The 27,296-nt window shown below is 46.1% G+C and overlaps 3 protein-coding genes across 5 annotated transcripts in view; 2 read left to right on the plus strand and 1 right to left on the minus strand.

Moving 5' to 3' along the window:
- The window catches only part of LOC105890470 (unconventional myosin-XVIIIa-like), a 79,451-nt gene extending 72,209 nt beyond the window's left edge, over window positions 1–7,242 (plus strand). For 2 of the 3 annotated variants that reach the window (XM_031572273.2, XM_031572274.2), the window contains 5 exons: window positions 232–417; window positions 1,188–1,327; window positions 2,290–2,334; window positions 5,739–5,861; window positions 6,618–7,242. In XM_031572273.2, the coding sequence (XP_031428133.1) occupies window positions 232–417; window positions 1,188–1,327; window positions 2,290–2,334; window positions 5,739–5,861; window positions 6,618–7,242 (1,119 nt within the window). The remainder of the gene's footprint in view (window positions 1–231; window positions 418–1,187; window positions 1,328–2,289; window positions 2,335–5,738; window positions 5,862–6,617) is intronic. The other variant, XM_031572276.2, reaches the window with a different exon arrangement.
- Window positions 7,243–7,327: 85 nt separating this feature from the next.
- Window positions 7,328–8,621, plus strand: LOC116221501 (general transcription factor IIF subunit 1-like). The gene is made up of 2 exons (XM_031572278.2): window positions 7,328–8,072; window positions 8,515–8,621. Exon 1 carries the CDS (start codon window positions 7,328–7,330, stop codon window positions 8,054–8,056), a length of 729 nt encoding a protein of 242 aa, XP_031428138.1. The 3' UTR covers window positions 8,057–8,072; window positions 8,515–8,621.
- A 6,615-nt stretch (window positions 8,622–15,236) lies between these two features.
- LOC105890439 (peroxisomal sarcosine oxidase-like) lies at window positions 15,237–26,015 on the minus strand. Its single transcript, XM_031572277.2, is given in 9 exon segments — window positions 15,237–15,526; window positions 15,977–16,052; window positions 16,162–16,311; window positions 17,404–17,556; window positions 19,098–19,280; window positions 21,332–21,545; window positions 24,954–25,029; window positions 25,032–25,101; window positions 25,780–26,015. Coding segments are annotated over 9 exon segments (1,176 nt in total). The 5' UTR covers window positions 25,903–26,015; the 3' UTR covers window positions 15,237–15,395.
- Between the last annotated feature and the right edge of the window lie 1,281 nt (window positions 26,016–27,296).

Below are 27,296 nucleotides of genomic sequence, written 5' to 3' on the forward strand. Positions count from 1 at the left end.
ATAGAAATCAGCATGTGGACAGCACTGCATAGTCTACTTCTAAACGTGCTTTGGCATTATATGCAACTGTATAGAATGCCTTGCATATAGATAGTTGAATTTTTCTCGCAAGTATAGCCGTTCTGGTGCCATTTGTTGTGTGTCTCACTGATAAAGGAACCGGATTCTGTGTTCTACGCAGTCTTGGTAAGGTTCCTCTCACCCATCTCCACGTATGCGTGTGTTCCTCAGGGCCTGGTGTCGCGTCTGAAAGAGAACCTGGAGAAGATGGTGGAGGAACGCGATCACCGGGTGGCCGGGGAGAACCGGGAGAAGGACCAGAACAAGCGCATTCAGCGCCAGATCCGGGACATGAAGGAGGAGATGGCCGAGCTCTCCAAGAAGGAGGGCGAGGCCAGCCGCAAGAAGCACGAGCTGGTGAGCGCCGGACCGAGCGCCGCCGGCCTTTTCTTTACGCCATCATTCTCTTATAGCTCTTTTAACCAAATGAATGTTAGTGGGTTGATGTTCCCCAAGAGTTAAACAGTTTATTCTCTGTTCTAACTAAGCTTATGACAATGGCTTTTCAATGAACACTTTTTGAGTAACTTTAAGAGCAATGGACCAGTGGGTGGAGTTACTGTATGGGAGTTTTTGAGTTGAACTCCATGTGACGGTGAGTCAAAGTGTCCTTGAGTGAGACCTCAAACGCGCAGCTGCTCCTGAAGAGCATAGTGCAGCTGCAGGCTCCTCCATAGCTGCTCCTGAAGAGCATAGTGCAGGTTCCTCCATAGCTGCTCCTGAAGAGCATAGTGCAGGCTCCTCCATAGCTGCTCCTGAAGAGCATAGTGCAGGCTCCTCCATAGCGGCCTGTTTGCTGGTTCATAGACAGGAGTCAGGAGGCTTGAGTGACCTTTGAACTCTCTGAGCTGAGCATGACATTGGTAGAGATTTCTCTATAGAAATGTATTACTCTTATAATTATATACATATTTAGCATATTTCTATGTTCATTTGCTTTCAGGTTTTTTTATACTCCATATTTATGTTTCTTTTGTCGTAAATGGTCCCTATCTGTATATTTAACATGTTTTTGTGTCACACCACCAGGAAACACAATGCTTGTTTGTGGATACCTACTTCTAATGGCTGATTCCTGGGTGTTTTACCTGAACCATTTCTTCATACCTCGCTGCTCTCTTTAACAGGAAATGGACATTGAGAGTTTGGAGGCAGCCAATCAGAGCCTGCAGGCTGACCTGAAGTTGGCCTTCAAGAGGATAGGAGACCTGCAGGCCGCCATCGAGGATGAGATGGAGAGCGACGATAATGATGACATCTTCAGCAGGTAAGCCTAATCAGGGATCTCGGAACTCTGCTGCAACTATGACGCAGCAGTTTCTTCTTACTGTGTGGCTCTGACTCAGCAGGTTCTGCTCACTCTGTAGCTATGACTCAGTAGGTAGTTCTAACTCAGTGATCTTTAGCGGAAGGAAACTGTTGCTGTCCATCGTTATAGGATTCTCAGAAGCTGCGCGCCGTGTGTTTGTTTTTTTCTTTCTCTGCCCACTCTCTTGTGATTTTCTCTCTCTTGCTTTGTTTGTGTCCCACCGCTTGTTTGTTTGTTTGTGTCCCACCGCTTGTTTGTTTGTTTGTGTCCCACCGCTTGTTTGTTTGTTTGTTTGTTGCTTATCTCTTCACTTTGTTGTTTCTTCCTCTGTCTCTGCACTCTCTCTCTCTCTCTTTCTATGCATTCATTTCTCTCTGTGGTAATTTATCCAGTCTCTCTCTCTCTCTCTCCCTCCCTCTTTTCTCTGTATCTCCTCTGTTTTGTGATGCTGTCCTGGTTTAATCACATCCCCTGAGCCTTTCTCTCTCTCTCTCTCTCTCTCTCTCTCTCTCTCTCTCTCTCTCTATTGGTTTTCCTCTTGTTTGGGCTCCCGCTGGGCCTGGTGTTCTGTGGGATGCAGTAGCTCAGATAGACCACCTCTGAGCGGCTCTGAGGAAAACAATGCAGAGAGATAGATTCCCTTTCTTCCTCCTCCTCCTCCTCCTCCTCCACCTCCTCTTCCAGAGAGGAGGGCAGCGAGGGGCTCAGCAGACTGACTCACTGCCTCACTGTGGCCCAGACCAGGCCATTACAGAGGAGTCAGACTCAGCCCTCCGTCGTGTTTCAGCAAGAAGAAGAAGCACGCTTCAGTTGTTTTCTTCCTGACTCAACGTGGCGCATTTTGATCTCTTGTCTCTGATCTGTGATGTTTCCGTCTCATGGCTTTTCTCTCCCTCTCTCCCTGTTCTTCTGTGTGGCAGTCTACAAGACATGGTGACAAAGTATCAGAAAAGAAAGAACAAAACGTGAGACTCAGCATGGAAATGTCTTTTTCCTTTTCCCTTCATTGTGCCCGAGCTGTGTAAAGGTTGTTGTTGTTTACTCACCACGGCAGAATGGTGCTTTATTGAGGAAGGATTTATCTTAAAAATGTGCAAGTTCTTCACACTGTCTGCTGCTCATTTCATCTTAAAATACTACTGAAGAAACTGTCCATCAATACTACGTGTCATTAAATGGAATTAGGCCATTTGAAATCCTGTAATGAGGAAGAATGTCAGTGCCAGACCTCAATATTGCATCATTGCTGACGAGCCTGCTACTAACTCCATCCATCTGCATGCTGTAGTTGGGTTCTGTGACTGGTGAAGAGTATCCATTCATCCTTATACTTTCCTTACACACACACACACACACACACACACACACGGCTCTGAGTACCTGTAAAGCCCGTGTGTGTTCATTCGTGTGGCTGTGTGTGTGTGTGTGTGTGTGTGTGTGTGTGTGTGTGTTTGTTTTAACCCTCTCCATCACCAACACTGTCCGCTCCTCGTGAGTATCCTGTGTGTGCAGTCCACCAATCAGACCATCTGTGTCTCTCCTGAAGGAATGGACCAGAGACCAGAGGAGGCCCACACAATACATATAACTATGGTTACATATCACTATGATTACATATCATTATGGTCATATCCTGCCGTAATGGAGGAATTGATTTCTTGTACAAAATGGTGAATTAGGCGGTTGCATCCATATGGAATAGTTTTGATGCTCATGTCAACAGCAGTGTGAATAAGAGAGCATACCTGTATTGATTTGGCCAGTGGAAGGCATGTTAGCATAACATTTATCAGGTCTTCATTTTGTACACATTTTTATACAAAAAAACAACATATTTACTATTTTCCCTTACATGACTATTTTTATTTCTGTTGACACAAATGTATAAAAAGTGATGAAAATGAGGTGTGACGTGAAAAACAATAATGTCATGTCACACTGTCTCCATTATTAGGCACCTCTGTCTAGCCGCTGAATTGTTAGAGGTGTGTGTGTGTGTGTGTGTGTGTGTGTGTGTGTGTTTGACTCAGCATCCTTTTGTGCTTTTGAAACGTGGAGAGAAAATAATTGTGGGGAAAAGGAGGCTGTTTTCCATAGCAAACGCTTTTCTTTACTCAACATGAAACTCTCTCTCACACACACACACACACACACAACACACACACAAAACACACACACACACACACTCGATGCATCAAAACACCTCTGGAGACCAGATTTTTGAACCTCCTCTGAAAAATGTAGCTGAATGTCAAAATGTTAAAATGTAGAATTTTTTTTCTAAGCTCTTGTTTGAAGATTCGGCCCACTCTCACACTTCGGTGGGACAGATATTTTAATAGATGTATAAATGATATTACATAACATTTAAAAATAAATATATATAAATTAGGACTTTGGATGTAAACCCAGCAAAGTAACTTTGATCTGCATATTCTGTGTGCAGTCATGTGACACCAGAGAGGACCAATCATAAGGGAGCTCTCAGAGTGGTCATTTGCATTCTGTCAGATGGTTCCTCTCAGACTCACAGGAAGGGAAGGAAGATGACTGGGACTCCACATGGTAGTCATTGCTTTTCCCCAAAAAACTTTAGCCCGTGAGGTGAAATCTCAAAGCCACTGGTCTTTTTTGTGGCGGGTGGAGGTGTGGGGGGCATCCACCTTGCTCTTCTCCACCCACACACCCCTCATGTGGGTCTGGGAACTGATTGAAATAAACAGCCTGGTGAACTCCCCACGTCCAAGGGAAAGTCTTGGAGCCATTGCAACTGAATGTGGATGGATAGCTGATCATCAGTGTAAATCAGATTGATTTCTTTTCCTGAGATATATGAGATTATGAATGTACAACATGTGCAGCTAGCTCCGACGTTAGCAGGTGAGACAGGCTGGAAAGCTGGAAAGTGGTGTTTGTGTGAGGATGAGACCGTTCCAGCCAGGTCTGGGTGGCGACGCTAATGAGGGTTTCAAGTGGGCCATTTGTATTCAGCTAAGCGGCAGGGTGGGTTTGGCTCAGCCAGCCTCAGCTAACCCTGGTCATTATGCATGCAGTCACGCAGTAGCAGACACTCAGGTACACAAGCCTGGCCTTGGATGTGGCCATTATCTAATAGCTGTTTACACTGTTTCAAAGCAACAGCCAACTCTTAACAACCCTGCTGTTGGTTTTTATGGGCTTTCATATATGTATGCTAATCAGTTCAATTATTAAAGTAATCCAATAATTCTAGTGTGGAGGGCCATTATGTGGGTGGTGGGGGTGGGGAGGGGGGACTGGTGAAGCAGTAGATGTTAATTTGAGAGATGCAGAGTTCAGAGTGTTTTAAAACAACATTAAGCCGCTGCTGCTTTTATGCAGCACTGTTTACATCTGGTGATGCCAACATTTAATATAACAAACCTGTCTAAAATACTGCACTTTGTGTTTCACTAGAAAAAGTGCAGTATTAAAAATATTTTCTGCTACTCAATGGAATTGCCTCCCATAAATCAACAAAGTGTAACTCATTAAAGTAAGCTGCTTTGAAAGGCTTCAGGGCTGTTTAACGTCCATGTAGGTTTGGGTTATTCATCAGGCTGTGTTTGTCTGCTTGATTGCTTTGATGGATGAAGGGATGTGAAGTGGTTTACAACCAGTTCTTTTGTGAAGTAGTTTTCTTGGTTTAAAATGCATGGTGGTGGTTTTTTTACACACTTGGAATCGATGTGCTTTTAAAGAGTGATTTGTTTAATGAATGCCTGGCGTAGCAGGAGTGTAATGAAACATTGAGCGTAACTAAACTAAACAAGACTACTCTGTTACTCACCTCCTGTGAGATCAAAAGCTGTGAGTGACTAGCGATGCATGGCTAACCTCAGGAATGCCAGTGAGTAGCACTGAACCCTCCTTCATAAGCCTGACATAACCATGTCATCAACATGTCATAAGCCTGACATAACCATGTCATCAACATGTCATAAGCCTGACATAACCATGTCATCAACATGTCATAAGCCTGACATAACCATGTCAAAAACATATCATAGAACATGCCATGATCCATTATCTGCAAGGCTACTACAGTGTCATATAACCATGAATGATATTTGTCCTGACAGGTCTCAGTGTTTCATGCTGTGATGGCTCACTTTTCCCCCCAATTCTTCATGTTGTCCTTCTTGTCCAAGTCCATCATGTTGTCCTTCTTGTCCAAGTCCATCATGTTGTCCTTCTTGTCCAAGTCCATCATGTTGTCCTTCTTGTCCAAGTCCATCATGTTGTCTTTCTTGTCCAAGTCCATCATGTTGTCTTTCTTGTCCAAGTCCATCATGTTGCGTTGACGGTGCCATCCTCCTGGTGTGTGACATTAACTCTCTGTCTTGTGCAGCGGCGAGGACTCGGACATGGACTCTGAGGTGGAGGAGCGCGTGGACGGGGTGAAGTCGTGGATGTCCAAGAATAAAGGATCCAGTAAGACCCTGTCAGAGGAGGGCAGCCTGAAGGGCTCCAGGTTAGTGCTCAGTCATGGTTGCTTACTGCCCATTACTCTTCTCTGAAGACTGACCAGGTCAGTGGGGCACTCCATCAGTGCTCAGGCATGAAGAGGAAGCAGGAGGAACTGCCCTTTTTTTCTCTGCATGACTGTAGGTCTGTATAGTAGTCAGTCACGCTAGGGTTGTGAGGGCTTTTAGATCAGTGTGGTGCTCAATCAGCACTCAATCAGAAGTGAGTTTAGCTCATTCTTCCTTGGGTTTGGGTTATCTGTTGGTACCCCCCAGTCTATGATATGTACAGGAATAACACTAAATATCTGCACATAAAACAGGAATAACACTAAATATCTGCCCGTAGAACAGGAATAACACTAAATATCTGCACATAGAACATAACTAACACTAAAAATCTTCCCATAGAACAGTAATAACACTAAATATCTGCACATAGAATGATAGGTCATAGGTCATTATGTGGAGGAGTGGAGAGGGGCATGAGTTATCAGACTGAGGGTGTAGTACCCATTCAGAATATCAGTACAACTGCTTCGAACAGGCAGAAGGGCTCTTTCTACTGAGAATCAGGATTGGATGTTAATCATTTCCCCTATTATTTCTTCTTATTTCTTCCTCATCTGTCTTTCAAATGAAGCATCTCTTTTTAGCATCCTCTCAGCGTCTTACTGCTTTAATCTGCCTTTTCTCTCTCTGTCTTTTCTATGGTCTGGTCATTGTTCTCCATTGTGTCTCCATCCTGGTGTTTTTCACGTCAGATATGCTGTTAATGTGGACGCTAAGCAAGGCAAAGAGGGGAAGGAGGGGAAAGAGGGGAAAGACACGATGAAAGAGGGCAAAGAGCCGGAGTCCAGCCGCTCCGTGTCGGTGATGAGCTCCCTGAGCTACAGGAAGCGCTCCAACCTGAAGGACTCCATCGGGGGCGCGGGAGACGAGAGCTCCCTCTTCAGCACCCTGAAGGATCAGTCAGACACCATGGACCGCTCCTCGCTCCGCAAGGCCAAGTCCAAGTCCGCCGACGGGCAGGACGACACCATGTCCGTCAGCAGCTGGAAGAAGTCTGGCGATGACATGGACGACCGCGGCTCGGTTATCTCGCAGGCGTACTCGGAGGCGACCAGCCATGCGCGGAAGGGCCTGGACCGCCGCTGGACGTCCCGGAGCAGCCCGGAGTTCGATAAGGAGTCGAGCGTGTCGTCCAGCCGCATGTCGGCCAGGCGCAGGATGGGTCAGGACGACAGCGACGACGATGACGTGAAGTCGAGCGTGAGCAGCTACGGCGTGCGCCGGAGCGCCTCTTGGCGGGACGACAGCCGCAGCGACTCCTACATGTCATCCTTGAGCCCCTCGTTGAGCCGGAGGGGCGGCGGGCGGCACCCGTAGTCCCGGCAGCGTAAGCGGAATCTCCGTGGCCCGCAGCAGCCGCCTCAGTGAGTTCGGCCTCCGCCTGGACGACGATGACGACAGCATGAGCGTGGCGTACAGCGAGGGAGGCGCCTCCGTACGCTCTCTGGGCCGCAGCCTGTCCACGCCAGCGCGCCCACACTCCTCCGAAGACGCCGCTACCGCAGGGGACGCCAGCGAAGTCAAGACCGTCAGCCACCGCAACTACCTGGACCCCGACCTGGAGAAGGCCATCAATGAGGTGCTGAGCTTCAAGCCAATCAAGTTCAAGCGCCGCAGCCTCCAGGACTCCGACGGCGACGAGGACGAGGAGGAGGTGGGGGGAGGTGGCGCGGCGGAGGAGGGCGGGGAGAGGAAGAGCGGCCGAACCGAGTTGGAGTCCAGCGTACGGCGCTCGGCCTCAGGCTCGGCGCTGGATTACGGCCGGTCCTCCAGCAGCCTCAGCTCACGCAGCAGCAGCAGCCGCCACAAGGCCAAGAAAAAGAGCCGCGCGTCCGAGTCTGAGAGCTCCTCCGAGGATGACCACCACCACCGCAGATCCCGCGGGAAAGGGAAGAAGTCGTCCAGGAAGAGCTCCAGGAAGAAGAAGAGTGAGTCAGAGTCATCCGAGTCGGAGTCATCCGAGTCTTCGTCCAGTTCTGGTTCCACCGTCTCGTACCGCAGTTCTAGCAGCGTGAAGAAGGGGCCCGGCGGAACACCGGAGCGACCCCCTAGTAAGAAGGACGAGAAGAAGAACAAGAAAAAGGTGGACAGCCTGGTGATGAAGTACCGTTACAAGCCAGACAGTGACTAAAGCAACAGTAATGGAGGTGATGACTGATACTGGTGTGAGAGCATGGAGTCGCACTAACCCAACGGTGGTCTGTGCCTATGGAGCCTATGCCTGCGTCTGCAAAGCCACTTTAGACCGCATACATTTGATACTTTTACTCTGACTCTAACCTTTGCATGTTTTACAGTAATATTAGTCCTAAATGTTCAGTGCCACTACATATAGGCCCAGTGTGGAGTGTTTATGGTGTGTTTTAACATCTCGTCTTGTCAGTGAGATTGACTGGTGTGTGTCTGTGTGTGTGTGTGTGTTTATATATAATATATATATGTGTGTGTGTGTGTGCATAAGGCTTTTGTGATCTCTGCTGTGGTTTAACAGTTTTGTCCATTCCGATGAGAAGGTTGTTGACTAAGTGATGTGACTCACCAGCCTCTGTTGTGGCACTAAACAGAAACCCCTTTCTCTCCCCCTCTCAGTCCCCCTCAGTACCGGAGACATTTGGCCACCCCCCGATCTGATGAAGACATCCAGGAGGAGACCCCCAGCACCACCGAGCCCACCCATCAGACGCTCCCCAACGACAGCAACCATGATCCCGACAAGCCCGCAGAAACGACTGCGTGACGTGACGTGACGGCAAAGAAAAACACTCACAGTGTGACTGTGTCAGTGACGTGATTGAAGGCCATAGTTGCTCTCAACCTGTCTAGTTGCCTCTAGGTTTCACTCATCTCTGAAAGCACAGTGTGTGTCTATGTGTGTGTGTGTGTGTGTGTATGTGGGGGGTGCTCTGAACCACTGCTTGAAAAAATGGAATGTAGAGTCAGTAGAGCTTTAAAATCTATTTTAATTTTTTATTATTGATCAGCTGGTAAGATTGTCAAGTCCTAAGCATCATCTACAGAAACCCATGCTGAGAGAATCAGCAGGACGGCTGGCCTCAGTCACATCCAATTTGTCCTATCCAGATGCATTATGAACTCTCTGTGTTACAGTCAGCGCATTATGAACTCTCTGTTACAGTCACGAATTATGAACTCTCTGTTACAGTCAGCGCATTATGAACTCTGTTTTACAGTCAGCATAGGCTACACACAAATGCATTGTGGGATTCCCTGATCTCCATTACAGTGATTGCCAGTGACCTCCAGACCTAACTAACTCAGACTCTCTAAGTCAAACTCACCCGCTGTGATGGTACTTCTGGCAAAATAGTGTGGAGGAAAACTATGACTTTAGCCGCTAATCCACCAGCTAATCCACACACACACACACACACACACACGCACACACGCACGCACGCTGTCAAACACTCCAGTGGGCTTTGATGCAGAGGCATAATTCGCCAATATTAGAGTCCAGGGGTTAAATGAATAAAATAGATAAATCCCAAAATGAAACACATGATTTGAAAGCGATCTCATTTTTTGCAAACAACGCTGCTGGGAATACATGCTCTATAATCTATGCCTTCGTTCAGCTATGTTTTTGAATTAACATATTTGATTTGAAATATTTTGATCTGAATCTGTTGCTTTGCTTTTGTTTTCTGTTCCCATCTTGTTCCTTGTTTGTTGATTGAGTCTCTTTGTGATGTCCAAAGGGAAATATATTAGCAATTGGGAATTGTGGTGCTCTGTATTGATTTATTCTCTCTTTTCTGGCTCCTAATCACATTTTCCTGAGTAATCGTTGGCTTGGTGCACTTTCATTGAGTCCTAATAATGTGGTGTTTCGTAACTTTGCCTAAACTCACATAGCCACAGGCCACTTGGTTGGTTGGTTGGCAGCAAAACTGATATTAAGAAAATCATCAGAGATGCATTCATGTTCTGGCCTTATATAGTCATAAATATGTCAAGCCCTCCAATGGATGCTGAACATGCCAAAACACCACAAGGGTGTTAAAACTAGGACAGGTTTGTGTCTTTCTAAGACTGCCCTCAAATTTGTGTGCACACATCTGTGTGTGTGTGTGTGTGTCTGAGTTCTGCAGTGTGTTTGTGTGTGTGTGTGTGTGTGTGTGTGTGAGTGTGTGTGTGTTTGTGTGTGTTTGTGTGTGTGTGGCATTGATTGTGTGTGAGTAGCTTTTTTTTTTATTCTTATGAGAAGAACAGAAGTGTGTTTGCTTATTTACCCCCTGTGTTCCTGGCTTTGTTTTCTATGCACTAGGACATTAATGCATATGTGCTACTCTATGCATCTCTATGCATTTCTAGGGAATGCAGTTTGTGTAGGTTATATTAAATAAAGACCTGAAGAATGTACAGTACACTATTGTTGCATAAAGCTTATTACAATTGCCTAAGGAAGTGCTCAATGTTTTTCTTTGTCAAACTGGCGTCTGCATTAGATTATTGTAAATAAATATGACTGTACATATGCATTTCATGTATTACATTTGACATTAAATTTTGTCATTTAGCAGACGCTTTTATCCAATCTAACTACTGTAAGTGTGAGTTAAGTACTAGTTAGAGGAGATAGCATTAGAGGAAGGATAAGGAGAGGTAGAGGAAGGGAGAGGGAGTGCAAGTTAGGAAAGGAGGTGCTCTCTGGGTCTTCAAAAGCTTTCTTAAAGGTAGAGAGGGACGCCCCTGCTCTGGTAGTGCTGGGCAGCTCGTTCCACCAACGTGGAACTACGAATGAGAATAGTCTAGATTGCCGTACTTGCACAGATGGCAGTTCTAAACGACACTCATTAGACGAATGCAGCATCCGGGGGGTAACATTTGCCCTGTCTTGTTTAGATTACTATGTGTGGTATGGGTGGTACAGGGATCGACCCGGGTTCAGTGCCTTTGGTACCTTGACCTTTTACATTATTTTCTCATAATCATGCCAAAGTACACAGTGAGAAAATGGAAGCATGAAGGTATATCTAAACAGTATGTGTGCGTTAGTGAGACTATGAGGCTATGACTGTGGGTCAGAACAGAGGATGAGACGGGTTTGAAATGTACACAGTGCATGCGATTGTCTTGTAAATGTTCCAGTTCATTTAATGTTCTAAACCTTGATCGAAAGCCACAAAATGACTACAGGATGGTAAGTACAATAACAAAGTCCTAACTATAAAGCCTTTGAGCAGTAAAATCATCATGTTCCATTCAATGATGCCCTCACTGGTTTGAAAAAAGATGACCCTGGCTTGAGCAGAGATCTCCCACTGGCAGGGCATGTTTGATCTTATTGACCTTCCGTTTTCATGGACATAAGAGCATACAGAACATATTAGTATGCCTCTCCTCCTACACAAGTGCTTTAGAGGACACTATACAACATGTCCTTCCACTGTAGCTGCAGTCTACAGACGACAGAATTAACAAAGTCATATTTTCCTACATCCTGAAATTTGGGTCAAATTTGAGAAATTTCATGCAGCTTGGATTGGGGCCTGCACCCAATTGGCTAAAACAGGTTGATATTTGAACTTGAAGTGGATTGTGTTTTGGTTCTATAGCATGGTGGAGGGATGTGTGTGTGTGTGTGTATCCTGGCTGTTTCAACTGTCCATAACCCCACCCTTATAGTGCGCTTCATTTTTTATGATCATTTTGTTTGATCCTGATCCTCTATTACTTTTGGGCGTTTGTGTCCTTCCTGTGTTGTAACTGGGGTCCGTCTCCGGTCATCTATATGTGGCTGTCCATAACCCCACCCCACCCTTATATGCTTCATTTTTCATGATCATTTTGTTTGATCCTGAACCTCTACTAGTTCTGGGTGTCGTGTCCATCTCCGGTAATCTGTATGTGGCTGGCCTGTGTGCCGTTGCACTGAGTGTTCCTGTGGGTGAGGCTGTTGAGAGGCTCTTTGTGTGGAAAACACACCTCATCCGCGGTGATGAGAAACCACACAGCCGCGCCTGGAGCTGCCCGGCAATAGTGTTTTGATTAGAGGGGCTGAGGGCCTGCCTACGGGGACCAGGGGGAGATGCAGCGCTCATTTGCAATGCAGACGCGAGACATGAGACGTGAGACGTGCGACGTGCGGTGACGGATGAGAGAAGTGAGCTAGAGGGAAAAAAGAAATGGGTGAGTGAGAGAGAGGAAAATAGAGACGTGGTGTGTGAGGGAGAGAGAGAAATGAAGTGAGAGAGAAAAAGGGAAAGAATTCAAAAGAGGGAGAGTGAGAGAGAAAATAGAGTGAGTAATAGTGAGAGACGGAGAAACAGAGGGAGAAAGAGAAACAGAGGGAGAGAGAGAAACAGAGGGAGAGAGAGAAGGAGAAATAGTGTGAGTAGGAGAACCCCAGAGAGAGGGAGAGCACTGCTCCTGTTGCCTTTGTTGTGTGCATATATCATTTCCCCTCTAATGAGAGCTTCAGCGCTGCCTGACTCTGTGGGAGGGCTTTGGGCTGTGGAACAGACTTCTAACGCTGTTTACATTTCTCTCCGTCTTCCCTTCTCAGGGCGGAGACGAGAGCTGCATACACATGACATGAGTACAGGAGCCTGAGAGGGTCATTTCCCCCAATAAAGCAGCACATGAAGCCCCCCCCCCCACTGAGCCTCATGGCGTAGAGCTGAAGGAGCTGTTTCAGCACCAAAGGGAGGAAGTGACATCGGGAAGGCTGTGTTGCGTTCCAGTCCAAGGCCTCTAGATGACCTCTAGATGACCTCTAAATTACCTCTGTGCCAGAGTGCCGCTGCACGCCGCATGCAGGTGCTTGTAAGAGCCTCTGCCTCGCTGTGCTGCCACACTATTCCCTTCAGGGTTACTGCAACATGCCTTAAATGGCTTAGAGATGAAGGGGGGGGGAGCACAGCAATGATGGGTCTCAAGTGACACACACACACACACACACACACACTGAACACAGAAGTGGCACAGATGGCTTCACGTATGTACCACTGCACCATGCGGTAAATGGCTGAGGGAGAGAAATGACGATATCACTGTGATGACTGGTCTCATGTAGTCTGGTGCACACACACACACACACACACACACACACACACACACACACACACACACTATATGACTACTCCCAGAAGTGACAGGTGGCTTCACATCAGAACCACTGCAACATGCGTTAGAGAGTTAGAGAGCGAGTCAAGTGGCTGTTCTGGTACACACACTACACACAAACACACACACACACACACACACACACACACAAGTGTCTGTTCTGGTACACACACCGCACACACAAACACCACACATACACAAACATACACACACACACACACACACACACACTACACACAAATACGACACAGACAGTGGCATCACGTCCACACCACCGCATCATGCAGTAAATATAAATGGCTGTAAATGGCTGTTATCTCCCTGTAGGGGACAGAGAAAGCAGTGTCGACGGGTCTCTCAAGTGGCTGTCCAGAAGTGACACAGCCCACCTCATGACAGAACCACTGCAGCCTGCGTTACTTGGCGGAGAGAGAGAGACGGAGAGAGAGAGAGAGAATGATGGCACAGTGATGACTGGTCTCAAGTGGTGTACACACTAAACACAGAAGTGACACAGCTGCCACGTCAGTGTCTCTGCCACATGCATTAAATAGCTGTCCTTCATCCGCAGAGGCGTAGAGACATAGAGACGTGTCTCTCAAGGGTGTCTCTTCTGACATAAACACGTTGTCTGTCTGTCCTTCATCCGCAGAGGCGTAGAGACATAGAGACGTGTCTCTCAAGGGTGTCTCTTCTGACATAAACACGTTGTCTGTCTGTCCTTCATCCGCAGAGGCATAGAGACATAGAGACGTGTCTCTCAAGGGTGTCTCTTCTGACACAAACACATTGTCTGTCTGTCCTTCCTCCGCAGAGGCGTAGAGACATAGAGACGTGTCTCTCCAGGGCGTCTCTTCTGACACAAACACGTTGTCTGTTCTAAACCCCACGGCACCCTGGCCTTTTTCTCGAGTCTTTGCTCATTGTCATCTCTGCTGCTGAGGGGGCTTCAGTGTTTGTTTGTGTTGTTTGTTTGTGTTTGTTTGTGTTGTCCCTGGTCCTCACCTCCAGGGACAGCGTGTGCTGTCATTTCTGAGAGGAGCTTGATTGAAAAGTGCACCCCTCACTCTTAAAGAGCGCCGCCCCTGAATCAAGCTTTTGTGGAGCAGAATAACACACAGCCTTCAAACAGAAGAAAGGCCACACAATAATGATGTACAGGAATGTGTGTAGAGAGAGAGAGACAGATAGAGAGAGGAAGAGAGAGAGAGACAGATAGAGAGAGGAAGAGAGAGAGAGGAAGAGAGAGAGAGAGCGACAGATAGAGAGAGGAAGAGAGAGAGAGAGCAGTCGATGTACAACATGAACACAGAACTCAGATTCTTCCCTTGAGGTTCCACATGTCTAACAATGAGGCATTTCTCTGTAATACTCTCAAGTGATGATGTCCATGTTGAATAATTCCATGGTGGAGTTGGGGGATTGATTCGATAGTGAGGCCCCTCTGACAGACCAGGGCGTTCTCTATTATAACACACGGCTGAGAAATATTAACAGACATCGACCGATTGACCGACCGACAGACCAGGGCGTTCTCTATTATAACACACGGCTGAGAAATATTAACAGACATTGACCGATTGACCGACCGACAGGCCGGCCGGCCGTGTCAAAGGCCATGCCGTGTGCACCAGCTCTCTTTTTACATCCAGGTCATATCCCCCTCGGCTGACTTTGACCTGTCGGGAAAATGAACCTCATAAATGATGCAGCACCTGTCAGTCCCTCAAACCTGAACTAGACCGGTCTAGTCTCTGTTTCTCTCTCGGGCGTCTCCTTCGCTCCTCTGCGTCTCTCCCTGTACTCCACCTGCTTAATTAGCATGTCGTAACACGCGGACGAGACGCCCGCCTGTCCTCTCCCTAGCCTGAAGACGAATCGGGCCCTCCGTGTCTAATGGTTTTTTAATGCAGCCGTTGTCTGGCTCAGTCAATACAAATTCACTTACTGGCTGGCTAATAAATATCCTGCTGATACCCCCACTGTATAGTCACCGCCATAGGGAACTGATGGACTGTGGAGGCTGTCTGTCGTCACGCTCTGCCTGACTGCCGATTAAGAGCTTCACAGAGCAGCGGAAGAACAGGGAAACATATTGTTCAGCTAATGGATTATCATTATATAGACGATGTAGGGAAGAGGCTGATTGGATTTAAAATATGAGTTTTGTTTATGAGAGGGTTTATTTAGAAGAGTGTACCAACAAGTGACACGGAAAGCTCATCATTTGTTCTCTTTTATTTTCTTTATTCATTAAGAGAATTTTAGTCTGGTTATGAATGTGATTTATGAATCTGTTCTCATAAATGTTGTCTGGTGGAGGTGTGTGTGTGTGTGCGTGCGTGCGTGTGTGTGTGTGTGTGTGTGTGTGTGTGTGTGTGTGTCTACAGAGAAGACTTCTGATGGGTCTGGAAGCGCTGGATTCTGAAAGGTGAGAGGTCATAGGAGGGCAGTTTCCCGAGGCTGAGTTCACATAGGATCTTACCCACGATTGGGCCAAATTTGAAGCCATGACCTGGTAGAAAGAAAGAAATGGATATCAGTGATCGATAAACTTGTTGAGCAACTGGATATTTGAAAATGATCAGAGATTTAACTTTTATCACTACAACTACGTCTCTTGCCTGTTTTGATTATGGAAAAATGATCAGAGATCTTCGCCTCTTAATAATAGTTAAGTATCATTTTGTGGTATCATCTATGGATGCACTATGATATTTTGACTGATTTTGCTGTACCTTAACTGTGTGCTGATACCTCAACCAGTTTACACACTAATGACACACACATAAGTGACTGTGTGAGCCTGATGATATAAGGATATAACATTATGACGACATAAGTGATTGTGTGAGTCTACGCGTTGTCTCAGCGTCGACCTTTCTCTTGTTTTGTTTACAAAGAAAACTCTGTGATTGCACCCTTCAGAGTGAGTGTCTAGTTAGCGTTTCTCTTCCCCCCTGACCTGAGAACCCAGCTCCAATGATGATGTTCCCGTGGGAAGGGTGCCGGTCCAGGACAAAGTGATGGTCTGGTGTCACCTGGATATTACATTTAAAAAAAAGAACTTCATGTCAGGTGGCTGGAGAAAGAAAATCACTAGAACCTCTTTAGTTCTGTTCAAGTCTGAGATTTGGGAGGGGTTCTGACCGTGTACATGCAGCTCTCCACCACCGCTGGTTCTGGCTCCAGACCCGGCATGTAGCGGGTCACAAAGCGAGAGAGAATCCGCACGTCTGATTGGTCTGTCTGTCTGTCCCGCTGGTCAGGTTCCGTCTCACTGCCCATGTGGTAGCAGATCTGAGGGGAACACACAGACACACACACACACGCGCACGCACACACACACACACACACAAATGCAGATGGTTGACTAATTCCAATACAGAAGAGTGAGTAAATAAGTCAACATCAACTTTGATTAAGGTGAAACAAACAAACATGTTAAGGTAAAGGCTTTTTAAAGCATACACTTTGAACCAAAGAATCTTGCACACAGATATGGCTGACATGGTTTCATGCAATGTCAGTTACTGAATCACTATCATGAAAAAAGTAGTTATTTAGCAGATGCTTTTATCCAAAGTGACTTACACAGAATGAGAAATGAGCTCTCTGAAATCCTCTGAATCTTTCATTCTGAATATTATATTTATTATTAGATATAACATAGATATTAGATCTAATATTCAGACATAGTGAATGAATATTAATAGATGTTTGGCTGGAGACACCTGATCAGGAAAAGAGTACTAGACGCCCAAGGAGAAGTGGTCTGCTGTTAACTCACAATTTCCTCCTCAGTTAATCATCTCTCGCTTGCTTGAGCAGCTTCCAGGAATCCATTAACGCCACTGTCCTCCATTTACAGAAATGGAACATCCTGTTTAACATCTAATCTGATGTAGGTTGGCGTATTCTGTTTTTAATGGTCAATTCAGATTGTCCCCACAAACCCCAACCAAATGGCGGTTGTTGGATCAGTGGGTTTAGCCTGTAACTGTGGGGTAACCGCGGTCTTCCAATACTAAATCTAAACCCGTCATCAGCTAACTTTGGATTGTTGGAAATGATGGTGTTAATAAGTGTAAATTACTGTGTACATGACTAGTGTAGATCACTAGTGTAAAGGGCTAGTGTAAATGGCTAGTGTGCATGACTACTATAAAGGGCTAGTGTAAAGGGCTAGTGTGCATGACTACTATAAATGGCTAGTGTAAAGGGCTAGTGTGCATGGCTAGTGCAAATGGCTAGTGTAAATGACCAACCCATCAGCTACTGGGTTAATTGGGCCGCTGTAAAATCTCCTCCTTTCTCCTGGACTGGGTGCCCCGCTCACCTTCACCAACCCTGGGTACTAATTGGAGGGCAGGCCGTAGATGTGGTACTCACCTTCACCAGCCCTGGGTACTCGTTGGAGGGCAGGCCGTAGATGTGGTACTCTGCCCCCTCTGAGGTGGTCTGAAGGAAGCAGGGGAAGTTGGCATCTGCTCCATATGTGCCCGGAACCTTCTCCCTCCAGTAACACACATTAATCTTCACCACCTGCCCGCAGCCAGGAGCACAGGGCAAGGGCATACACACACACACATACACACATGCAGGCACACGCACACGCACACACACACGCACACACAAACACACACACACGCACACACACACACACACACCCACACACTCATGCAAGAACACACACACACACACATGAACACATGCACACACATAAGTTTAACAACCATTCTCAAGGCTAGCTACTCACAGTATTGTCAGACAACATTCTAACCCTAGGACCTAACTGCTCTGTGTTTCATTGGTCGTGTAATTCCAGTCCCACCTGGATCTTGTGAGGGTTTGCTGTAATTGTTGCGGCCAAAAACAACTCTCACAATTTGCGATAAAAATTTAGAGGTTAGGACGATTTAGAGGTTTTTTTTCAATTTCCAGCAGGAATTCCTAAAAATTGTGTTCCAATACCGGTAGTTTTATCAGTGTGACTTTGCTTCAGTCCGTGTGTCTAGCTTAGAGCCAACAGAAAGGAGGCAAAACACTGATGGAGCTCATGTCAAGCTGCCTGAACAAATCAATAACAAATCAATAATATGATCAAATAATATAGCTACAAATCTCTTAGCTTTTTCATAGTTTTATAAATAATATGATCAAATAATATATCTACAAATATCTTAGCTTTTTCATAGTTTTATAAATAATAAAATAAAATAATATATCTACAAATAGCTTAGCTTTTTCATAGTTTTGTAAATAATATAATAAAATATTATATCTACAAATCTCTAAGCTTTTTTAGTTTTTTTACAACTGCTTACACCTTTTCTCTGAGTACTCACTCACAGCTTTTTATGAATATTTTCTCAGGCTTAAATGTGTGTGAAGAGATACATTTTGCACTCTTTGTAAGGAATGTAATTCACTGTGCAGGGACCCATTTTCACTTCAGAGCTAAGTAAGTCTTTATGTCCTGCTGGCAGCAAGCAATGGCGTATGACTGAGCGACCTTCAAACTATAAATTACCTGTTCATATCACAGTCTGTTTAACTGTGTTAGTCTGAAAAAATCCATCTGTCTAAATGTGTTCTGTTTGTCACCTGCCTGTCTGTACATTAACATTATTGGAAGAATCACTGAATTAACTTTGGTCATGAAGTATGTCCTCCGTGGGTCATGTTTCCTTCCGTGTTTCCTCTATGTTGTTTTTAGAGAGAATATTTGAACATTGGCCCCATTTTAGGGAGTTCTAACCCACACCAGCAACTCTGTGGCCAGGTCATTGACCTTAAAGGTGAAACCTGAATATCGAGTCATGACCTTGTTTATGAAGAAAAGGCCAACAACCTCACCACATAATAATATTGTAACCTGCATTATTTTAAAGTGTGAAAGAGTACAGTTTGTGTACTGTGTGTGTGTGTGTGTGTGTGTGTGTGTGTGTGAGTGAGCACATGTTTGGGAGCATTGTGTGTTTGTGCACATTGTGTGTGTGTGTGTGTACTGGAATTTAGGAGTATTTTGTGTGTGTGTGTGTGTGTGTGTGTGTGTGTGTGTGTGTGTCTGTGTGTTTCTGTACCGTGAGTGGCAGTTGCAGGCCCGTGTGCGATAGCAGGGTGTTGGCCCAGGGCCCAGCCGTGATGATGAGGCTCTTTGCTCTGTACTCCCCTGATGCGGTCGTCACAGTTACCGTGGAGCCAGGCTTAATGTTCAACACCTTCTCCCCATCCTTTATCACGCCGCCCAGAGATCGGAAGTAGCTCTGCAAAACACACAGATACAATGACAGAGGGAGAGAGAGAGAGAGAGAGAGAGAGAGAGTATGGGCTATGCCGAGAGAAAGACGTGGGGAGGACAGAAGATAATAAAGAGAAAGAGAGTACGGAGGTAGAGAGCATGCAAGCGTAAGAGAGAGAGAGAGAATGAGAGAGTGAAAGAGATGTATGCAGAGAGAGATTGCATTTGCGGCCAAACCTCTCATGGTCACATGCAAGTATTCATACCCAACAACCTAGCCTAAAGTATTATAACAACAGCGTGCACTACGACCATCATACCAATACTTAACAAAACTGAACAACAACAACAACAACAACAACAACAACAACAACCTTCGTGAGCATTTCATTGGGGTTGCCAAGTGGGCACCTTCCTCCATCAGTATTTCGTTGAGTTAGGCCCATGACACCTCCAGAGGGCTCAAGAGTGGTGTCTAGTGTCCCTGAACCCAGGTTAGGGTAAGGGTAGGAACTGGATAGGGTTAGGGTAAGGGTAGGAACTGAATAGGGTTAGGGTAAGGGTTGGAACTGAATAGGGTTAGGGTAAGGGTTGGAACTGGATAGGGTTAGGGTAAGGGTTGGAACTGGGTAGGGTTAGGGTAAGGGTAGGAACTGGATAGGGTTAGGGTAAGGGTTGGAACTGGGTAGGGTTAGGGTAAGGGTTGGAACTGGGTAGGGTTAGGGTAAGGGTTGGAACTGGGTAGGGTTAGGGTAAGGGTAGGAACTGGATAGGGAGCGAACAGGTTGAGGGTAAGAGATTAGGGTAAGGGAATACAATGGGATACAGACCCTGGTCACCTTAGGCAGCCAAACTCCTTGTGACAACAGACTTCTTCACATAATACAGGTTTATTCACATGTCCCAACTAGTCTGTGAGTGTCTCAGCCATAACCACTGGCTACTTTTTCAGCAGCTTCAGGTAACTCCGTTAAAGCTCTTTTGAGTGACCGTCCTCGAAAACTAAAATCCAACAGAAGCATTGTAGTTGATTTAACCACAAAGCCTCTAACACCCATCTCCACTGGTCTTGTGTGTGTGTGTGTGTGTGTGTGTGTGTGTGTGTGTGTGTGTGTGTAGCCTCTAACACCCATCTCCACTGGTCTTGTGTGTGCTTGCCAACCTCGTTCCCTCGCTTCCAGCTCCGCATACAACAGCTTCTTCCTTTCAAAGGCTTTTTCAATCACATCTTCAAAGGGAATCATCAACTCAATAAAGTAAACAATGCGCTCGCACTCAGAATACAACACCATGTCTGGTCTCATAGCAGTCACAGCAATACACTGGAACTTGAAGTTGACTTCCGACATCAGCCATCAATCTGCAGTCCCGTGTGGGATCCTTGGACTGGGATAAAGTCATCATTTGAACTCCTCCGCCATAAGCTAACTGAGCTAACTGGAGAGAGAGAGTGATGATAAGGAGAAAGTGTCAGTTGAGAAATGGATACATTGTCAGAGGCTGCTGCAGGAGCGCCCCTCCCCCACACCAGAATGTATTCACAGACGGCAAAAGTGCAAAGGACAGAAGAGCCTACAAGCATAAACTTCTCAAGGAATAATCCAGAGATTTGAACGACTGATTATGCTCCAAATAAGAGGCAGGCCAACCATGACAAATTCAGATATGTGAAGAAGGAGACAACAACTCTGTTCTTACGGTGAATGTGCAGTATGGGAGACAAATTCAGATATGTGAAGAAGGAGACAACAACTCTGTTCTTACGGTGAATGTATACCGCAATGGGGCCGTAATGTCTCAGGTAAGTGGGGCAGGTCTGAGCTCCGTCCAGGAGAATCTGAACACCATCAGATCGCTGGCAGGAGCCAAGAAACAACCTGAAGGGCCACACAGCCTTGCTGCTGTCACTCACAAACCCAACTCCAATGAGGGACCAGAGGGGGAGTGTGTGTGTGTGTGTGTGTGTGTGTGTGTGTGTGTGTGTGTGTGTGTGTGTGTGTGTGTGTGTGTGTGTGTGTGTGTGTGTGTGTGTGTGTGTGTGAGAGTGTGTGAGAGAGAGTCTGTGTGTGTCTGTACCTGAGCTGCCCGCAGAGCTTTGTCGGCGAACAGCACCCCAGCCGTGGTGTCTATGACGGCCCCCTCCCCCCTCAGCAGTGCCATGTGGGGCAACCGGCGGGCAAACTCGTCTGGTGTTAACGTTTCCGTGGGAACATGGTTCCTCCGCAGCGTGTCTCTGAAGAGCTGGAAGTCCCGTTCATCCGTCGGACCTTTCACCAGGAGCCCGGTACGTCTGTGAGAGAGGGAGGGGGGGGGGGGCATAAAGGTGTGAATGCCCATGAATGCACATCACTGTATCATCATCACCCTTCACTTCACACCTTGGGTTGAACGAAACGGACTTGGATATAGTATTATATTGATATTTCATATATATTAAATTTGCATGAAGATGATCGTGTGTGTTTGTAGCTAGTCCTAAGATTGAGTGTATATGTGTGTGTGTAGGTGTGTATGTGTGTGTGTGTGTGTGTGTGTGTGTGTGTGTGTGTGTGTGTGTGTGTGTGTGTGTGTGTGTGTGTGTGTGTGTGTGTGTGTGTGTGAGAGTGAGAGTGAGTGTGTATCTGGTCCTGGTGTTGTGTGCGTGTCTTGTCTTAGGACTGTGTGTGTGTGTGTGTCTGGTTTTAGGATTGAGAGGTCTGTCATGATGGATGCTGTGTGTGTGTGAGAGTGAGTGTGTATCTGGTCCTGGTGTTGTGTGCGTGTCTTGTCTTAGGACTGTATGTGTGTGTGTGTGTGTGTGTCTGGTCTTAGGATTGAGAGGTCTGTCATGATGGATGCTGTGTGTGTGTGACCGCTGCTTTCTCAGGGATGGTGGGATTGATGCATCGGCCGTGGCCCTCGCCCCAGACAGCTCCATTCATCAGCGACCCCCTCGTACCCCCACACTGTAAATGTGAATGTAACACACACACACACACACACACACATACACACACACACACACACACACATTGGCCGTGGCCCTCGCCCCCGACAGCTCCATTCATCAGCGACTCCCTCGTACCCCAACACTGTAAATATGAATGTAACACACACACACACACACACACACACACACTCTCTCACACACACACACACACACACATTGGCCGCGGCCCGCGACCCCGACAGCTCCATTCATCAGCGACCCCCTCTCACCTCTTCTGAGTAAATGTGAATATAACACACACGTATACACACACACACACACACACACACACACACACACACAGCCACGACTCTTGCCCCAGACAGCTCTGTTCCTGTACCCCCGCAGAGTAAATACGATCAGCGTCCTGCTGCAGCCCTGAATAATGGGCCCAGGTCCAGGAGAGCATCACACACACACACACACACGTTCCCTGGGTGATGGTGTTATCAGCTCAGGTATGTGATATACATTAGAGAATTACACTACATTTGATTACCTTCGATTACTGTTTGGCAGATGAGAGGCAGTGCAAATTCAAACAAGAAAACCAATCTCAGTCTCAAAAACAACTCTCAGAACTTGAGCGCATACTGCCGAATGAAGGGAGCCTGTCTAGACAGCAGAAAGATCCAAAGCATCTGAATGATACTTGGACAGAATGATGTCCAGACAGCAGAAAGATGCAAAGCCTCAGAATGAATGTTATGTTCTACACATAAGCTTTAAAGCTTTTTACTGAGACGAATATATTCGGATATAACCCCTTTTTAATCACCAACATTTTGAATAGTAACTGTATTTAATTACATATTTTTCATCAGTAACTGTGATGGATTACAATTACATTTATTTTGTAATTTCATTATGTAACTGTAACATGTGGTGAGTAACTCCCCAACCCTGCACACACACATATACACACAGAGTCACACACACACAGATACACACAGAGTCACACACACACAGATTTACACACAGAGTCACACACACACAGATATACACACAGTCACACACACACAGATATACACACAGTCACACACACACAGATATACACACAGTCACACACACACAGATATACACACAGAGTCACACACACACAGATATATACACACAGTCACACACACAGAGATATACACACAGTCACACACACACAGATATACACACAGAGTCACACACACACAGATATACACACAGTCACACACACACAGATATATACACACAGAGTCACACACACAGAGATATACACACAGAGTCACACACACACAGATATATACACACAGAGTCACACACACACAGATATACACACAGAGTCACACACACACAGATTTCTCATCACTCACAGAGGGCCAAGGTCAGCCCGTCCCCTTGTCGTTCCTGCTTGGATCATTTATGGCATAAGAACACGCTGAGACACTCAAGCTTCCTAGTCACCTGCCTCTGTGTAGGTGCCAGTGTGTCTACTCTATATCTTCTCACAATACTTTAATATAGTATTGTATAAAAATGCCAGTATTTCTATTCTATATCTTCTCTCAACACTCTAACATGGTGCTGTGTAAAAATGGCAGTATTTCAATTCTGCAACATAGTATTTCTATTCTGTAACATTACACTCTAACATGGCACTGTGTGAAATGATGCTTTCTATTCTGTATCCTCTCACAACATGGCACTTTCTATTCTCTTTCTATTCTTTTTCTCTGGATGCCTCTCATGGCCAATTATGTGTGTCAGAGGCCACATGTGCTGATGGTGTGTGTGTGTGTGTGTGTGTGCGTGTGTGTGTGCGTGTGTGTGGTGTGTGTGTGTCAGAGGCCATATGTGCTGATGGTTCCATGCCATGCTGTACTAGCAGTGACAAACATCCAGCTGTTTCCTCTTCAGCCTCTCCAATCACACACACGCACACACACACACGCACGCACACACACGCACGCTCACACACACATGCACGCACACACACACACACACACACACACACACACGCACGCACGCACGCACGCACGCACACACATGCACACACACACACACACACAAACACACGCACTCACACATATGCACAAATGCACATATGCACAAACACATAGCTATACACATACACACAAAAGAACAGCTGTTTCCTCTTCAGCCCCTGCATTCACACACACACACACACACACACACTCTCTCTCTCTCAAACAAACATGTGGGTTTAGACTAGTTCAGACAGGACTGTATTGTCCTTGCTGTCCTGCTGTTAGGTAAGCCTTTATCAGCACCAGCTCTGTTGGGCTGAGACCTCTAAAGCAAACATAGCCTGACAGGACCCACACAGAAGCTGACCTGGATTGGGTGAGATCCTCGTAGACAGACAGACAGACAGATACATAGATGACTTTACTGATCTCCAGAGGGAAATTGCAGTGATATGGCACAGGTATGGTTGATCTGAATCAGAATTAGATCTGAATCAGGCCAGACCAGGCCCACATAAGGCCCGCATCTGGGCCGGACCAAGGCCAGACCAGGCACGCATAAGGCCTGCATCTGGGCCGGACCAAGGCCAGATCTCAGCCAGATCACACACAGATTCTGTTGCCATCTGGAGAGGCCTGTATGACCCACCTGAAGGGCCTGGTGTTGGAGGATGACTACTGTCTGGGCCTTTGACCCAATCTGGCACAGATACAGTTGAGTTGTGTGACCAAATCAGGGCCAAGAGTGGGCCAGATCAGCGTGTGTCCTCACCTGAAGAGTGTGGTGTTGGTCTCCCTCTCCAGCTGTGCCCACATCTTGTAGCAGTCCTCCATCATGTGGGCGTAAAGTCCTGCTCGTAGGCCTTCCTGATGATCCGCGTCTGCCCATGAGAGCTCCCGCGAGAGTGGGGCAGGAGGAACTACCCATCACAGAACCACAGACAGGGTGTTAGACATCAACTTTTACTAAAACCCATCAAAAAACAGAACAAATCAAATCAGCCTACATCGGCAGCCATATACAAGCCTACTAGAGTCATTAATATGTATCTACTGGGACAGCAGGAACTACATAACACTGAACCATAAACAGGGTAGATATGGGTCAGATTGTTTCATACTTAAAGACCTGAATAGTGCTTGGGGGCTGGAGGAACCACACAACATGGAACTATAAATACCTCAAGTCAGCATGGAACTATAAATACCTCGTCAGCATTGAACTATAAATACTGCAAGTCAGCATGTAAACGTATCAAGAGAAATGATCTGAAATAAAAGCGTCTGTTGTGGTCCCTGCGGTCAGACATGGGCAGTAAATGACATTAATCAAAGCTTGTTTTTTCCCAGTTCACACCTTACATCTTATCTTTACTGAGCTACAAATAGACGTTTTATTTGTATTTCTTTATCTGGCTGAAGTCCGGTGTTTTATTGGCTACTAAAGGGCTAAATGATTCCCAGGAACTGAGGGATTAAACTATTTCCTCAAACCTTTTTCATAAAATAAAATCCAATTGATCATCGGCATATTTCTGTGGTGATATGATCTGATGATACTTCCCCACAGTACCCAGTGAGCTGAAGGCAGAGCTGACCTGTTCCAGCAGCAGTGTTCTCTGGTGGTTCTGAGCCAGCTGGTAGGCTGTGCAGCAGCCCTGCACCCCCGCTCCCACCACGATGCAGTCGTAGTCATAGTCAGAGTCCTGCTGCAGCGACATGCTGGCTGCTCTGCTTGCTCTCTCTGAGCTGAGCTGAACTGGGCTGACCCTCTGAAGTAGGCTCTGGGGACTTTGTGCCAATAAACAAACACACACACACACACACACACACACACACACACACACACAAATATGTCCCGCCCCCACACACACACTGTCTCTCTCAAACACACCCAAATATACCCACACACGCACACACACACACACAAATAGGCACACACGCACACGCACACGCACACATACACACACACACAAATATGTCCCGCCCCCACACACACACTCTCTCTTACACACACACAAATATGCCCCCCCCCCCACTCTCTCACACACACAAATATACACACAAACACACACACACACACACACACACACACACACACACACTACTGACCTCTGCTCTGGACAAAGTTACAGGAAGATGAGAGCACCTGCACTGTTTAACTAACGCAGAGCTCTTTCAAAAGAGTCCTTAGGTGTTTACCAGATAGCCCTTGGCCCTGGCCCTGGCCCTTATCTGTGCATGTTTAGGAGACTGTAGCCAGATCAGCGCCAGATCAGCACCAGATCAGAGCCAGATCAGTGTTAGATTTGTCCCACGTTCATCTGCCACTTTGTGATAATGTGATATAAGCATTGTTACTGTAAATTATTCCTCTTGGTAAGGCTTAGCAGACTGATCACTTTAGTTTTGATATATGATGTTTTACCCATTTGGTAAACAGAGATTGATCAGTCATTCATCATCTGTGTGTGTAAAATCACACACTGTCACCAGTTGAAAAGCAGCTTTTAGTTTCTATGCCCCCAGCCTTTGGAATACTCTGCCAGAATACCTAAGAATGGCTGAAACGGTGGAAACCTTAAAACATGCACTTAAGACATACCTCTTTGATTTCGCTTATCACACACTGTAACATTTATCTGTTTACTTATCTCTGGAAAATCTGTGTCTCTTTACAAGTGTTTGTAACCCCCCCCCCCATTTTTCCCTCCTGCTATGAAATGCGCCGTACAAATAAAGTTTGATTTGATTTGTGGATGTGGCATTCAGTTGTGCTCCATGCCTCTGTCTATTGTCTGTGTGAACAATGAATATCAGTCTTGCTAAATGATGAAGTAGGTGGCCCTATCCTGTGATATCCTGCCTTCATAACAGTATTCCATGCACTGTGACTAAGTAAGTGTGATGCAGACTTCAGCTAGGGTTTAGGTTAAATAAATATACAATAAGTACAAAAGAACCAATATGGATTTTTGTAGGAGTTGATAAAACACTTAGGGGATATAAAATAGAGTGTATTACTCCTCTCCACTATGAAGGCAGTACAGACTTTTAAAACATGCATGTGACATTAAGTTAAAGAGGCCTGTTCACGTGGAATGACATCTGGTTT

The sequence above is a fragment of the Clupea harengus genome, chromosome 8, assembly GCF_900700415.2.
Source record: "Clupea harengus chromosome 8, Ch_v2.0.2, whole genome shotgun sequence".
NCBI lineage: Eukaryota > Metazoa > Chordata > Actinopteri > Clupeiformes > Clupeidae > Clupea > Clupea harengus.